Consider the following 14,561-nt stretch of genomic DNA (forward strand, 5'->3'; position numbering starts at 1 on the left):
TTAACTCTGGCCCAGGTGCACGGTGGGGGGTGGGTGGAGGTGGGGGTGAGAAAGATGAGAGCAGCCTTTCCCAGAAACACAGGCTGGGCACTGGGACAAAATGTCAGGCTCCAGGTGCCAGAACCTAAAATCCCGCATGCAGCTGAGAGCCACACACGGGGAGCAGCAGCGCTTGTTCCAGCTGGAGTTTCTTTTCTGACCTTTTACGAACCAGCTTCTTAGGCCTGTAGTGTATATCTTAGCCCTTACTTATTATAGACAAGCTGAATAAAGAACTTTTTTTCAAAGCAAGGGTCAGTTTGGTCCCTGTTTCCAGTGCTGCACCTGAGCACTGATCCTTTCATGTGAGGTGGACAGGTAGCGTGGGCTCCCACAAGCAAGGAGAAGGGCCAAGGGGCCATGCCCTGTCATGCCCCGAGGCCGAGGAGAGGGTGGGGTGAGCAGTTGCCAGACAGGGCTGAGACAGCTGCACAGCATCCTCCCTGCACAGCCCCTGAGGGTTTTCACGGCAAGGTGGCTGCGATGGACACACAGCCACACCACACCCACCTGCCTCCCCTCCCTGGACCCGTTACAGCCTCTGCGCACAGAGCGTGGGTAGCAAAGTCAGGCACATTCCCTTCTTGTGTGTCCTCGATGGAGCAGGTAGTTGTAGGAGGGCTGAGGCTGGCCTGAACGGCCTGGGGTAGCGTCCAGGTGGGAGTGTGGGTGGAGAGGGTGAAATGTCAGGAGCTCAGGAGGGAAAACAGGACGGAAACCTCTCGACAGAGACCTGCAGTGTCTCTTGACATGTCCCTCCCTCCCACATGGCCTCCTGTGAAGTGTGAGGAGTGGAGTAGACTTGGTGGAGTGTCAGGAAGTACAGGAAGTGGGAGCCTTTAGTATCTTTGTGGAAGCATCTCCTGTAGGGTGACAGGGCACCTGGTTGACACGGCTGCATGGGGTTGGCCATCTGGCCACTAAAGCCTCTGTCCCCTGTCCTTTGACCAATGGATCCGCGTTGATATCACCGTTGTTTGGGAGAGGACCACTCACCCTATTTTCCTGCTCTCCTGTGTCCTGAGAACCCCCTCTGTCCCCAACAAATCGGGAGGGCTAGTCATCCTAGACTTCCGGCAACGAGGCTACAGAGGAGCTGATGTCTAGGTTCCCATCACAACCATGAAATGTAGCAAACAGGATGGGGATGCAGGCAGGAGACCAGGCCAAAGCACAGCATCCAAGGTGGCTGCTACGTGCCTTGATCTGCAGACGCAGGATTTGGGAGACTGCCTTCAGCTCAGGTCAGTGTGTGGTCAGTTTTCTGAGTTTGGTCTCAGAGGCCAAGAGCAGAGGGGTGAGCAGACCTGAGGTTTTACTCAGGGTGGGATGCAGACCCTGAATTACAAAACCATATTGGCCTTTGTGGGTGTGTGGGTGTGTGTGGATGTGTGTGTGTGTGTGTGTGTGTGCTGTCATTGTTTTTTGGATTTGCCTTTTTTTTTTAAACAATTTATTTTATTTTATTTTTTAAACTTTTTATTTGTTTATTCTTTACAATAAAGTGCATATATTTAGAGTGTACAATTTCGTATCCCAATCTCCAAATTTGTTCCCCCCCCAACCCTCCCCGCTTTCCCCTTTGGCGTCCGTATGTTTGTTCTCTACATCTGTGTCTCTATTTCTGCCTTGCACACCAGTTGATTTGTACCATTTTTCTATAGTCCACATATATGTGTTAATATACAATATTTGTTTTTCTCTTTCTGACTCACTTCACTCTGTATGACAGTCTCTAGGTCAAAATATTCAATATGCTATATCAAGTTTCTTTGTAGTGGCAAGTTCTGAACTCCTTCGGGGCAAACATGAAAACAGGCTCAATACTTTAAATAGGCTCAGCTGTTTTAAAACTGAGTCATTTGAAGCTTTTGAATCACTCAGGAGCCTCTTTGGTCGACCTGGTGCAGGGCTGTGATTCCCGGTCCTCACTGCTCCCAACTGTTACTGTTACAAAGGTGACTTTCCAGTCACTTTGAGAAATATTCCTTTGCTTTTGGGTAAAAAGTTCCCTGAAATTGAACACATCATTATGTGGATAACATAGGAAAAAAATCAAAATCTCATATGGGTTCAAATAGAAACACAACATTTCCAAGATCTGGAAACAGTGATGACACACAAATGACCAGTGGGTTAAAGCTCAGGGTTCAAGTGGAGGCTAGGAGCCCCCGTGTTACCCACAGTAGGACCTGCTGGAAGGGCCAGGAGCTGGCCAACCACACGGGGACCAACGTGCATCCACCCACCCAACAACCACCAGCTAAGGGAGGCTGATGAAAATCTTCTGCTGGAACTAGGGCCCCGCTGCGGGAAGGGGAAGATGGACACAGCGCAGGTGCTCCTGGATCTCTGACTAGATCTCCAACTAGATCTGCCCTTTCCCAGTATCTCTACAGCAGGATCTGTTGGTTCTGGGCTCTTGACCCAGGAAAGAGCCACATGGAGGTGACTGTAAAACCACTAATACCCGGAGAGGGGAGTGTGGGGGTGGAGTATGTGGACAGAGCTGGGGGAGGGGAGATAGAGAGACAGAGAGTAGCATAAAAACATCCCGCTCCAAAGAGATGTGCAAACCAGTGACAACACGTGAAATGAACGAAATGCTAAGCCTGTTGGCCAGTGAAATCAACAATTGCAATAGAAATTCACTCTAGATTAGCTTGTTTGGGGAAATTGTTTTTAAGGAGGTGAAATTTACATACCATAAAATGAACTATTTTAAAGGTTCTTCAGTGGAATTTGGTATAATTGATGCTGTGCAACCACCCTCTCTATCTAGTTCCAATGCATTTTCATCAGCCCCAAATGAAGCCCTGTACCTTAAATGATCATCTCTCTCCCCTCCATCCAGTTGGAAGACTGACACTATCTTGCAACTACCAATCTGCTTCTGTCTCTGCGGATGTACCTAGTCACTCTAGATTAATTTTTAAGAATACTACTACAAAGACTGTAACAGGAATATTGAAGTTGACCAATGGTATCACTGAAGGCGTAACTTCTGATATTTAAAAAAAAAAATTTATTTGAAGTGATTTCAAACTCACATGAGCAAGAATCCTCAACAAAATGTTAATATATTGAATCCAACAGTGTATACAAAGATTTATACACACTGTCATGTGGCATTTATTATGGGTAAGTAAGGCTAGTTCAACATTCAAAAGTCAATTATTGTACTCCAGCACTTCAACAGGGAGAAAAAGAAAAGTCACATGATCATAACAATATATGCATGAAAACATTTGACAAGATTCAACTCATTCATCATAAATATTCAGAGTAAAATAGGAATAGAGGGAAACTTCCTCAACTTGATAAAGAATGTGTATAAAAACCCCATAGGTGGCATCGTACTTATTGATGAGAAACCCAAAGCTTCCCATGACTATAAAGCACAAGCCACGTACATTCCGTCTCACCACTCCTTTTTAACATCATGCTGGAAAGTTTTGCTTTCAGTATGCAATAAGGCAAAGAAAGTAAGTAAAAAGTATTCAGATTGATAAGGAAGAAATAATCTTTGTTTACAGATGGTATGATCATCTCAGAAAATTTGAAAGAATTGTTAAAAAAAAAGAAAAAAAAACTTCTGGAGGTAATAAATGATTATAGCACAGCTACAGAATAAATAGTTTAGTATACAAAAGTCAGTTGCATGCCTGTATATTAGCAATGAACAAGCGAACTTTGAAATAAAAAACACAATATAATTTACAGTAGCAACCCCCAAATGAAATGCTTAGCTTTTAATCAAACAAATTTTTTACGTGATCTATATGAGATAACTATAAACTTCTGTTGAATGAAAGCAAATGATAGCGTAGCGAATGGAGAGATTGTCCATATTCATGGACAGGAAGTCTCAATATTGTCAAGATTTTAGCTCTTCCCAAATTGATCTGTAAATGTAATGCAATTCCATTCAAAATCCCAGCAAGTTATTTTGTGGGTATGGACAAGCTGATGGAAAATTTTATATGTAGAAACAAATGACTTAAAGTAATAAACTACTGAAGGAGAAGAACAAAATTGGAAGACTGACACTATCTGACTTCAAAATTTACTCTAATGCTACAGTTATCAAGATAGCAGGATCAGCATACAGAGCTAATATTAAAAAAACACAAAAACAGCAACAACAAAAAAACACCTCAATCGAAAAATGGGCAGAAGACCTAAATATCAATAGACATTTTTCCAAAGAAGACACACAGATAGCCAACAGGCACATGAAAATGTAATTAATATCACTAATTATTAGAGAAATGCAAATCAAAACCACGGTAAGGTATCACCTCATAACAGTCAGAATGGCCATAGATAAAAAGCCTATAAATAACAAATGCTGCAGAGGTGTGGAGAAAAGGGAACCCTCCTACACTGTTGGTGGGAATGTAAATTGGTGCTGCCAATATGGAGAACACTATGGAGATGCCTTAAAACCTAAAACTAGAGTTAACATATGACCCAGAAATCCCACTCCTGGGCATATATCCAGAGAAAACTCTTTTATTATTATTTATTTTTATTTTATTTTTTTTATTTTTTTGGGGGTACACCAGGTTCAATCATCTGTTTTTATACACATATCCCCATATTCCCTCCCTTCCTTGACGCCCCCCCTCGAGTCCCCCCCACCCTCCCTGCCCCAGTCCTCTAAGGCATCTTCCGTCCTCGAGTTGGACTCCCTTTGTTATACAACAACTTCCCACTGACTATTTTACAGTTGGTAGTATATATATGTCTGTGCTACTCTCTCGCTTCGTCTCAGTTTCCCCTTCACCCCCCGCCCCCTCCCATACCTCAAGTTCTCCAGTCCATTCTCTGTATCTGCTTCCTTATTCTTGTCACTGAGTTCATCAGTACCATTTTTAGATTCTGTATATGTGAGTTAGCATGCAATATTTGTCCTTCTCTTTCTGACTTACTTCACTATGTATGACAGATTGTAGTTCTATCCACCTCATTACATATAGCTCCATCTCATCCCTTTTTATAGCTGAGTAATATTCCATTGTATATATATGCCACATCTTCTTTATCCATTCATTTGTTGATGGGCATTTCGGTTGCTTCCATGTCCTGGCTACAGAGAAAACTCTTATTCAAAAAGATGTATGCACCCCAATGTTCATAGAAGCACTGTTTACAATAGCCAAGACATGGAAGCATCTTAAATGAGAAAATGTGGTATACACACACACACACACACACACACACACACACACACATACACACACACACAAGGGTGAGTCAAAAATTGTCTGCGCTCTGGATATAGAATTTATTTTAATTAACTTTTGGAAAAGACAAATACATCATTTTTTGAAATAATGTCCTTGTTTTTCAATACATTTTGTCCATCTGTCAACAAGCTTTCATATTTTTTCATTAAAAAATGTTTTAGGCAGAGCTGTGAGCCACAAATGCACTGCTATCTTCACTTCTTCATCAGAAGTGAGTCTTTGTTCTCGTAGGGCTGTTTTCAGGCTACCAAACAGGTGAAAGTCCATTGGACCAAGATCAGGACTCTAGGGAGGATGCTTTCACACCTCAAAACAAAGTTTTTGCAGAATGTCAATAGTGTAGGCAGAAGTGTGTGGACATGCACACCCTCAGACCACAAAAAACGAATCACTGCACATTGCTCTTCTTTTGTGCAAATCACAAGGGGGCATCCATTTTTTCTCACACCACAGTTACAAGTGAACTGATGTAATACATTCAGAGACTGGGGAGACAGTAGCCTTGAATGGAAAGCACTGATAAGACAGTGCGGGCAACAGAAATTTTAATATAAACAGAGTGCGGATAATTTTTAACCTACTCTGCTGTGTGTGTGTGTGTGTGTGTGTGTGTGTGTGTGAGAGAGAGAGAGAGAGAGAGAGAGTGTCAAAAATTATCTGCACTCTGGCTGTAGCATTGATTTTAATTAACTTTTACAAAAGACAAATACATCATTTTGTGACATAATCTCCTTGCTTTTCAATATACTTTGCCCATCTGTCAATAAGCTTTCGTATTCCCTTATCAGAAAATGTTTTTAATGTCTGTTATGGGTTATTTCATAGGCAGAGCCATGGCTGATTTGCAAATGATTTGCCGCATACTCCACTGTCACTCATCTATTCCACAGAATCATTTCACGTGTACCCTCAATATTGTCATCAGCCATGTATGTGGACAGGTGTCCGGTTCCTGCTTTTTCGCTAACACCTGTGCAAGCTTCCTTGAACTTCTCTATCCATTCATACACACTCCTTTGTGACAAAACACTTTCTCCTCACTGCACACAAATTCTTCAATAAATAACCACACAAGGTACACCCTCAAACCATAAGAAGAAAATCACAGCATGCTGCTCTTCTTTCATGTAAATCACAAGTGGGGCATCCATTTTTGCTTGCACTACATTTACAAATGAACTGATGTAACATGTTCACATCTGCACAGCAGTGACTGGGATAGCCTCGAACGGAAAGAGCTGATAAGAAAGAGCAGCCAACAGAAGTTTTAATATAACCAGAGGACGGATAATTTTTGACTCACCCTCATACATCATGAACTGTTTATCATAAGGAGTGAACATCCACAATCTCATATAGATATAAACTAAAAAAATAGAAAAAAATTTCTATGTTGTGACAAATCTAAGGATTTTCTTTCTTGGTATCTTTCCTGAGGAACATACAGCAATATTGATTGCATTTATCATGCTGTACATTACATGCCTAGGATTTATTTTCCTTATGACTGGATGCCTTTTCATGTGCCTGTTGGCCATCTGTATGTCTTCTCTGGAAAAATATTTATTCAAACCCACTTTTTTAATTGGGTGGTTTGTTTTTTTATGTTGAGTTGTATGAGTTCTTTGTAAACTTTGGATATTAATCCCTTATAGGACATGAAACAGAACTGGACCCTGTAGGACCTCTCTGGATCCAGACTCCCCTGTGTGTCCCTCCTCTTGTTTATAGAGAAGATTTAGTATCCCAGGCCTTCCCTGAGTTCCAAAGAGCAAATTTAATCAGAGAAGTGAGAAAATGCGGAAACCAAGGAAAGCAATCCAGGAAGACAACATAATAATAGTTTAACCATAAAACGAAGTCAAGTACCTTTATTTCCTCCTCAAGGGCTATAGATAATATCCTGAGCCATATGCTTGAGTTATTTTGCAGATAGTAAAACCCCGACCAGAGGAAGGAAGTTCACTGTATGCTGACAACCAGTGTGTAGACCCCAGACCTTTAGGAACCTGAAGGTTGATGATTGAAATTCCTGAATCTTCACCCTGTTACCTCACCATCAACCAACCAGAGAACTGTGCATAAGCTGAAACACACACTGTAACTCTCTCCCTCACACTGTCTTTAAAAACCCTCCCCTGAAAATCATTCAGAATTTCAGGCCATATGAACATAAGTTGCCCATTCTCTTTGCTTAGCACCCTGCAATAAATGTTGTGCTTTGCTTCACCACAACCCAGTGTCAATATTGGCTATGTTGCACATCAGGCAAGTGGACCCAAGTTCAGTTTGGTAGCAGATATATCATTTGCAAATATATTCTCTAATTCATTAGGCAGTCATTTCATTTTATTGATAGTTTCCTTCCCTGTGTGAAAGCTTTTTACTTTGAAGTAGTCTTATTTGTTTATGTTTCCTTTTGTTTCTCTCGCATGGGGAGACATATCCAAAAAAAATATTAGTAAGACAAATGTCAAAGAGCTTACTACCTATGTTTTCTTCTAGAAATTTTATGGTTTCAAGTCTTATATTTAGGTCTTTAATCCATTTGGAATTTAATTTTTGTGACTAATGCGAGAGGGTAGTCTAGTTTCATTCTTTTACAACTAACTGTCCAGTTTTCCCAACACCATTTATTGAAGAGGCTGTCTTTTCCCCATTGTATACCCTTGCCTCCTTCATCCTACATTAATTGTCCATATATGTGTGGGTTAACCTCTGGACTTTCTATTCTATTCTTTTGATCTATGTGTCTGTTTCTCTGCTAGTACCATCCTGTATTGATTACTGTAGCTTTGTAATATAGATTGAAATCAGGGAGCAGAGAGATACCTCCAGCTTTGTTCTTGTTGCTCAAAATTACTTTGGCTATTCAGGGTATTTTGTGTTTCCATACAGATTTTAGTATTATTTGTGCCAGTTCTGTGAAGAACACCATTGTTATTTTGATAGGGATTGCTCTGATTCTGTAGATTGCCATGGATATTACAGTCATTTTAACAATAATAATTCTTCCAATCCATGAACATGGTATATCTTTTCATCTGTTTATGTCATCTTCAATTTCTTTCATTAGTGTGTTATAATTTTCTGAGTACAGGGCTTTTACAACCTTAGGTTTATTCCTAGGCATTTTATTCTTTTTGATGTAATTGTGAATGGGATTGTTCTTTTTTTTTAAATTTCTTTTTCTGATAGTTTGTTGTTACTGTTTAGAAATGCAACAGATTTCTGAGTATGTATGTATAAAAGGAAATGTTTACATCAAAATTGCCATGTTGTATGTTCTTGAACTTGAGGGTGTCATTAGCAATGTACATCATATTAACCCAAGTGTTGTGGAGCATCTTGCAGCCTATGTGAACGTGAAGGTTCTTCCTCTTGATGATGCCACTTGAAACAGCTGATTTGAGAAAGTTGGGGTAGGTGATGGTGTCATTGTCCACCTGGGAGAGGCAGGCAGGAGAGCAGAGTCAGGCAAATGTCAGCTATTAAGAGGATCCATTGCTGGTTTGGGTTAGAATGAGATGGAAGTGATGCCACAAGATTTCTAAAGCCTCTGAGAACCACACAGAGGTGGTACAGACATGCCTGTCACCATGGCTACTGTTACCTGGGGTGGATACGTTTCACCAGCAAGACTCCCTCCTTTCACACATCCCCTTTCCTCTGCCATGTGATGGGGACCAAAATATGTTGGTGCCTCCGGAGAGCTGCTGCTCATGGAAAGGTGGGTGTGTCTGGATTACCCCTACCGCTGCACTACAACTAAGCTGAGTTCGGTCTGCATGGCTCAAGGCCTTTCTGGATTGTTGTATTTCATTCTCACTCTTGATGGAAGACATCAGTGGAGGCAGTCATGTGGAAGGGGCTGGTGGCATTCATTTTCACAGTGCTGTTGGAATGGTTCAATAGCTATTGCAGCTTGGTGTCTGAAGCTGCCAGACCCCAAAGCAAAAGAGATGAAGAGTTATAGCTGCGGCAGGTCCCTGAACTCTGGGACAGGAAGTTCCTCAGAGGCTCATATGGACAGCAAGGGGGCGGGGGCAGGGTGGTGCCCTGGAGTGGGGGCCATGGCAATGCTGGAGCACTTCCTGTCATGCTTTGCTTCTCCCTTCCCCACACCTCAGGACCTTTTCCTACCGTTCCTTTCATGAAGCAGCAAATTCATAAGAATCTTGGTCTCTCGTGCTGTTTGATGTGCCTACCACCTTGTAAGAGTGACATTTCCAGGGACAAGAGTCTCACATCTGGTGGTCTGTGAGCATCTCAAGGAAAGGGTGATGTCTAAGCATCTCTCTTGTCCCAGGGCTTGGTTAACAATAGCATCAGTAGCATCAATAAAGATCCATGGAATAGAAAAAATGTCCAGGGGACAGGAGTCCAGCAAAAGCACTGTGATGAAAGAAAGATGGAGCCAGGAGCAGCCAACCCAAATGGCCAAGAGGACACAGCTGAGCAAGTGCCCCTGGAAGCTCCATGATCATGATCACCTGGCCGCAGGTGAGGTGAGCACAAGAGCAGCATCCGCAGGTGGTGACTCGGTGGAGAAGTGGGGGAGGCTCTTTCCCTCCCCAGTGCTGTGATGGTGAGAATTAAACTTGTCCTTGCCTGGTACAAGTTCCCACCAGTCGTGGGTGCCTTTGCAAGAATGCCACAAAAATAAAACCACAGTGGCCTAAATGTAAGAAGTCCTAATATGTAGGACAACCTTACTCTTTAAAAAAAATAGAGGGAGAATTTCCTGATGGCGCAGTGGTTAGGAGTCTGCTTGTCAATGCCGGGGACACAGGTTTGATCCCTGGTCCAGGAAGATCCAACATGCCACAGATCAACTAGGCCCATAGACCACAACTACTGAGCCCACATGCCTCAATTACTGAAGCCTGTGGGCCTAGAGCTCATGTTCCGCAACAAGAGAAGCCACTGAAATGAGAAGCCCCCTCACAGAAACAAAGAGTAGCCCCCACTCATCTCAACTAGAGAAAGCCCATGCACAGCAATGAAGACCCAATGCAGCCAATAAGAAGAAAATTTTAAAAATGCAATAATAAAATAAAATTAAATTAAATTAAAAAAGAAACGAGGTGTGTAGAATCAAGGTTGGTCTAGTGACCTGTCACTCAGATCAGGAACAATGGGATCTGAGAAACTCTACTGCCTGGGGGAAAAAGAGGCCTTTTCTGAGAACCTGACATCAGCCGAATCATACCCTCAAATGTCCACAACATGGCAATGAGGGGGCACAGACCACAAAAGCAATTAGAACCTTCTCCTAATTGAGTGCTGCTCTTTGGTAAAGCATCCCTTTCAGACTCCGCCTGGGGTGTAGGGCATGACACAACTCTGTTCTCCCGCACACACAACTGTTGGTCTAGACAATGCTTTCAAGAAGAAATGACTCCAGAACAGACTTCCCTGGCAACCAACACTCTGGGAAGACACTGTGTAGCCACAACATCCATAAATCACTGAGGCCAATGAGAGTCTCCATCAGTAATGGCTCATGTGGAACTGTCTGCTTGCTCTAGAGTGAGTGGGGCAGGTACCGAGACGGGGAAAACGTCCCCACCCTTCTCCTGGGGCTACTGCTTAGCATCTGTGCAGGTGAGAGGGGAGGGAGGGACACGGGAAGTCAAGAGGCAGCAGGACTTACCTGGAATGAGCGTGGACTGGGGCTGGGCAGCTGGGAGAGAAAGAAGGCAGGTCAGACACATGGCACAGAAGGGGCACCACAGGGGCAAAGGGGGATGATGCTGAGCAGATGAGATGCTCAGTCTATGCATGTGTCCTGCTACAGAGCAGGGACTTTGCCATCCTCAGCCCTCCAAAGATGCTCCTCCTGAGGGGACCAGGCAGACCAGCATCGCTTATTTCCTATGTCAAGGGGATTAGCTCTGTGCCTAGATGACCAAGTGGACCCAAATTAATCATGATCCTCCCAGCTTTTCTGGGTCCCCTGAGGTAGCACGATGGAGGGGTGCAACCACAGGTCCAATTCCCATGTGTGATCTCTCAGGCCTGACCAGAGGTGATGGCAAGGCTGTGCCTGGCAGGACACATAGGGCCCGTGCGGTGCTCACAGCACACTTGGTGCCCTGACAGGGCATCCCAGTTCCCTGGAGGGGCTACAGTCCACAACTCAGAAATCAAACCCTGGGCCACCTGCAGGCCTAGCCCATGACCTCCATTCAGAGACCTCCTGACAGAACTGTCCTCTTTTGCCTCTGGCCAGCCCTGTGGCATGGAGAAAAAGGCTTCATGTCAATTTCAGTTTCGTTCTATGTTCTAATTCAGCATCTCCATGCCTGGCAGCTTTTCAAAAACTCATATTAATTCATAACAGAGAGATAAGGTGATTTAAGGAAGCCAAAATGTAGAAAATGCTTTGAGAGAGGATCAGAATGAAAGAAGGAAAGCACACCCCAGAGAGGCAACCCGGCTTATGTGAGACCAACCAGAGCAGATGACACTCACATCCTCATGATGTCCACAGTTCTGTGAGTTCCAGTCCCTGTGGGGGCAGCTTGACAGGTAGGTCTCATTTCCTGAGCAGCGCACACCTTCCAGGACAATCGGCCCTGAGCCCTGACTGAACCCTGAACTTCCTGGGGCCGATGAGGCCCAGCCACAGCCCAGCTGTCTGCAGACCACATTGCCGTCATTGGTGTCCCAGTCCTATTCACACACGGTTACCCAGGAGCCTTGGTATAGGACCTCCAACCGGCCCTGATACCTGGCACCTCCATTCACCAGCCTCAGGGCCAAACCCGATTCGGTCCCTAGAGGGGAGCTCAAGGACATCACCTCATGTCTCTCTTGAGGTCACAGGCCCAAGGCAGTTTCCAGACTCAGGGGACCTCCTGATGTTGATGCTCCCCTGGGCAGGCAGTCACATTGATATATGCTCAGGAGTTCATCTCCAACCCAGGGAAAGGAGCAGACATCCCTTTGCAGTCCAAATCTCAGGATGCTCACAGGTAGAGACGCAGCCCATCACTCCAAGAGGAGGCGAGCAGCGAGGTCACCCCGACCCACCCAGCTCACACCCAGGCTCCAGCGCCACAGCTGCAGGAGGAAGGCCCAGACCATCCCCTGCTGGTAGCTTGTGGGCTCCTGGGTAGTTCTGCCTGAGTTCTGGCCCCGCCACCGGAGGTGTGTGGGATAGATCCACACAGAAGGACAGGGCCAGACTGAAGCACAGCAGGCACGTTTACATCCCAGCTCCATGCTGGGACAGCTGACCATGGCCTGAGAGACCCGAAGAGGCCCCAGCAGGATTCAGAGGCATTCAGGGCCTACACAGACCACCTGGAGGAGAATCTTTCCTAAGCGTCTGGACAACAGCCCACAGGACACAGCTCACCAGCCCATGAAGATCGAACCTCAGACCTGGCCTTCAGAGCCTCTTGCCTCCCTCTCAGGGACAAGGATGAGAACGGCCACACCCCCAGCCTCCTCCTGTCCCATCCAAACCTCCAAGCTCTCTGCAACCAGAGAGCAAGCCCCAGGGAGGTGGGCAGGAACATTTACCTGTTGATGTCAGAGCAGGCGAGGATCCGGACTGACTGGAGGCTGGAAGTGGCAACCAAGGGAAAGCTCAGAGTCAGCCAGCACAGCAAGGAAGGCTTGACAAGGCTTGCAGCTGCCTGATGACACTCATCCCACAGCTGGATCCTGCCCCTTGCTGCCTGTGTGTGCTGAGCAAGCCTCCGGCTCAGCTCACGGCTCTGGGACAATGGCCCTGCCTGAGGGCGGCCGACTCCCTCCACCTCTCTTAGCCTGGCATGGTCTCCTTCCCGGGAGAAACCCTTTGCCACCTGCCTTCCATGAGCCATGTCCACACGGGCACCTCTGAGGGGTTGTCCCAAGGCAGAAGCGCACAGGAAAGTAAGGCGCGGGGGTGGAGAGTGAACCTGGAGCCAAGGAGGGTTCCTGGAACCCAGAGCACTGCTGTCCCTAGGACCCAGCATCCCCTGGGCACTGTCACTGTCACTTCCGCGTGCAGATGGGCCCGAATGGATCTCAGGTGTCGCCCGGGGTGAGGGATACAGGGTCTTCTCTCGGTTCTCATGCCCCATCGACAGGAGGTCAGTGGTGATCATCCTCCCTTCTCCCCCATAAATCTCCTCCGTCAGGATTGGACCAGGGCCTAGGGTGGTGCAATACAGCCCTGGTTCTCTGCAGCGGCAGGTCATCATCTGTGGACAGGATCAAGTATAGGATGCAACAAATCAGGTGGGTCAATGGGAAGACAGGAGCGTTGGAAACCCCCAGGCTAGCTAAGGAGAACCAGCTGGGAGCCTGAGTGACAGAGGGGACAAGGATGTGTCCCTGCACATCCTGCAAAGTGCAGTGATGTCCATTGAGGGTGGAGATCAGGGAGGTCTGGGCAGGGAGTAAAGGTCCATCTGGAGGAACATCGCCTGAGACTCACCGGGCCAGGCGGTGAACTGGGACTGAGCATCTGTGGAATGAGAAGGAACGTCAGACACCAAGCCCACGGGGCCCCGCTGGGATCTCAGGGGGAGGAAGCTCCAAGGACACACATTGCTGTTGCTCTTCTAAGGGCCTCAGCGTGCACACTGTGGGCCCACCACGGATGTCTCAGTCCACAGGGGGCTCCTCGTTCTGTCTCACGTCTTGTGCCTGCCTGCCTAGACCTCAGGGCTTACTTTCATGAAGATGAACGTTCCTGCCATGTCTGTGAGCAGCCACCACAGCTACTGTTTTAACTTCCTGGTGGTAGAGCAAGGAGGAGCCCCAGCGGGTAGGGTAGGACCCCAATTCCACCAGCCCAGCTGCAGTCACGTTTAGGCTCATCTGGGCGCCCCAGATATTCTGCCTGGAGTCCAGCTTCTGCCCCCATGTTCATCGCACTCACACATGCACTGTTTGCACTGAACCTTTGATATCTGAGTCGGCTGTGAGTGGACCCAAATTTCTAAGCCACCAAGGGCACATTTCCAACCACACCCACAAAGGTGGCTTTGAGAAGGGAGCCCCAGGGAAAACCAGGTGTGACCTGAACAGCCATCCTGCTGGAAGGAAGGCTCACTTCCTTTGCCCCCAGGGTGGTGGAGGTTCTGTTTCATTCTCTCCACCATTGCTGCTGCAAGGCACTTTCCCTCACACTTGACCAAAAACGGAGGGGACCCAATTGCACCCAGGTCCCTGGGAGGCATCGGTACCTGGGAGGGGCTGGGGGGAATCTGGAGTGGGAAGTTTGTTGACTTCAACACACCTCAACCCAAAATCTTGCTCTGGGAT

At 46.1% G+C, this 14,561-nt stretch overlaps 1 protein-coding gene across 1 annotated transcript in view; it reads left to right on the top strand.

The window, feature by feature from the left end:
- LOC130854169 (deleted in malignant brain tumors 1 protein-like) overlaps positions 1–14,561 on the top strand; it is a 55,466-nt gene that overhangs the window by 19,351 nt on the left and 21,554 nt on the right. The window contains exons 8-9 of the mRNA XM_057736932.1: positions 12,716–12,896; positions 13,953–14,061. Of these exons, the coding sequence (XP_057592915.1) occupies positions 12,716–12,896; positions 13,953–14,061 (290 nt within the window). The remainder of the gene's footprint in view (positions 1–12,715; positions 12,897–13,952; positions 14,062–14,561) is intronic.

The sequence above is a fragment of the Hippopotamus amphibius genome, chromosome 5, assembly GCF_030028045.1.
Source record: "Hippopotamus amphibius kiboko isolate mHipAmp2 chromosome 5, mHipAmp2.hap2, whole genome shotgun sequence".
NCBI lineage: Eukaryota > Metazoa > Chordata > Mammalia > Artiodactyla > Hippopotamidae > Hippopotamus > Hippopotamus amphibius.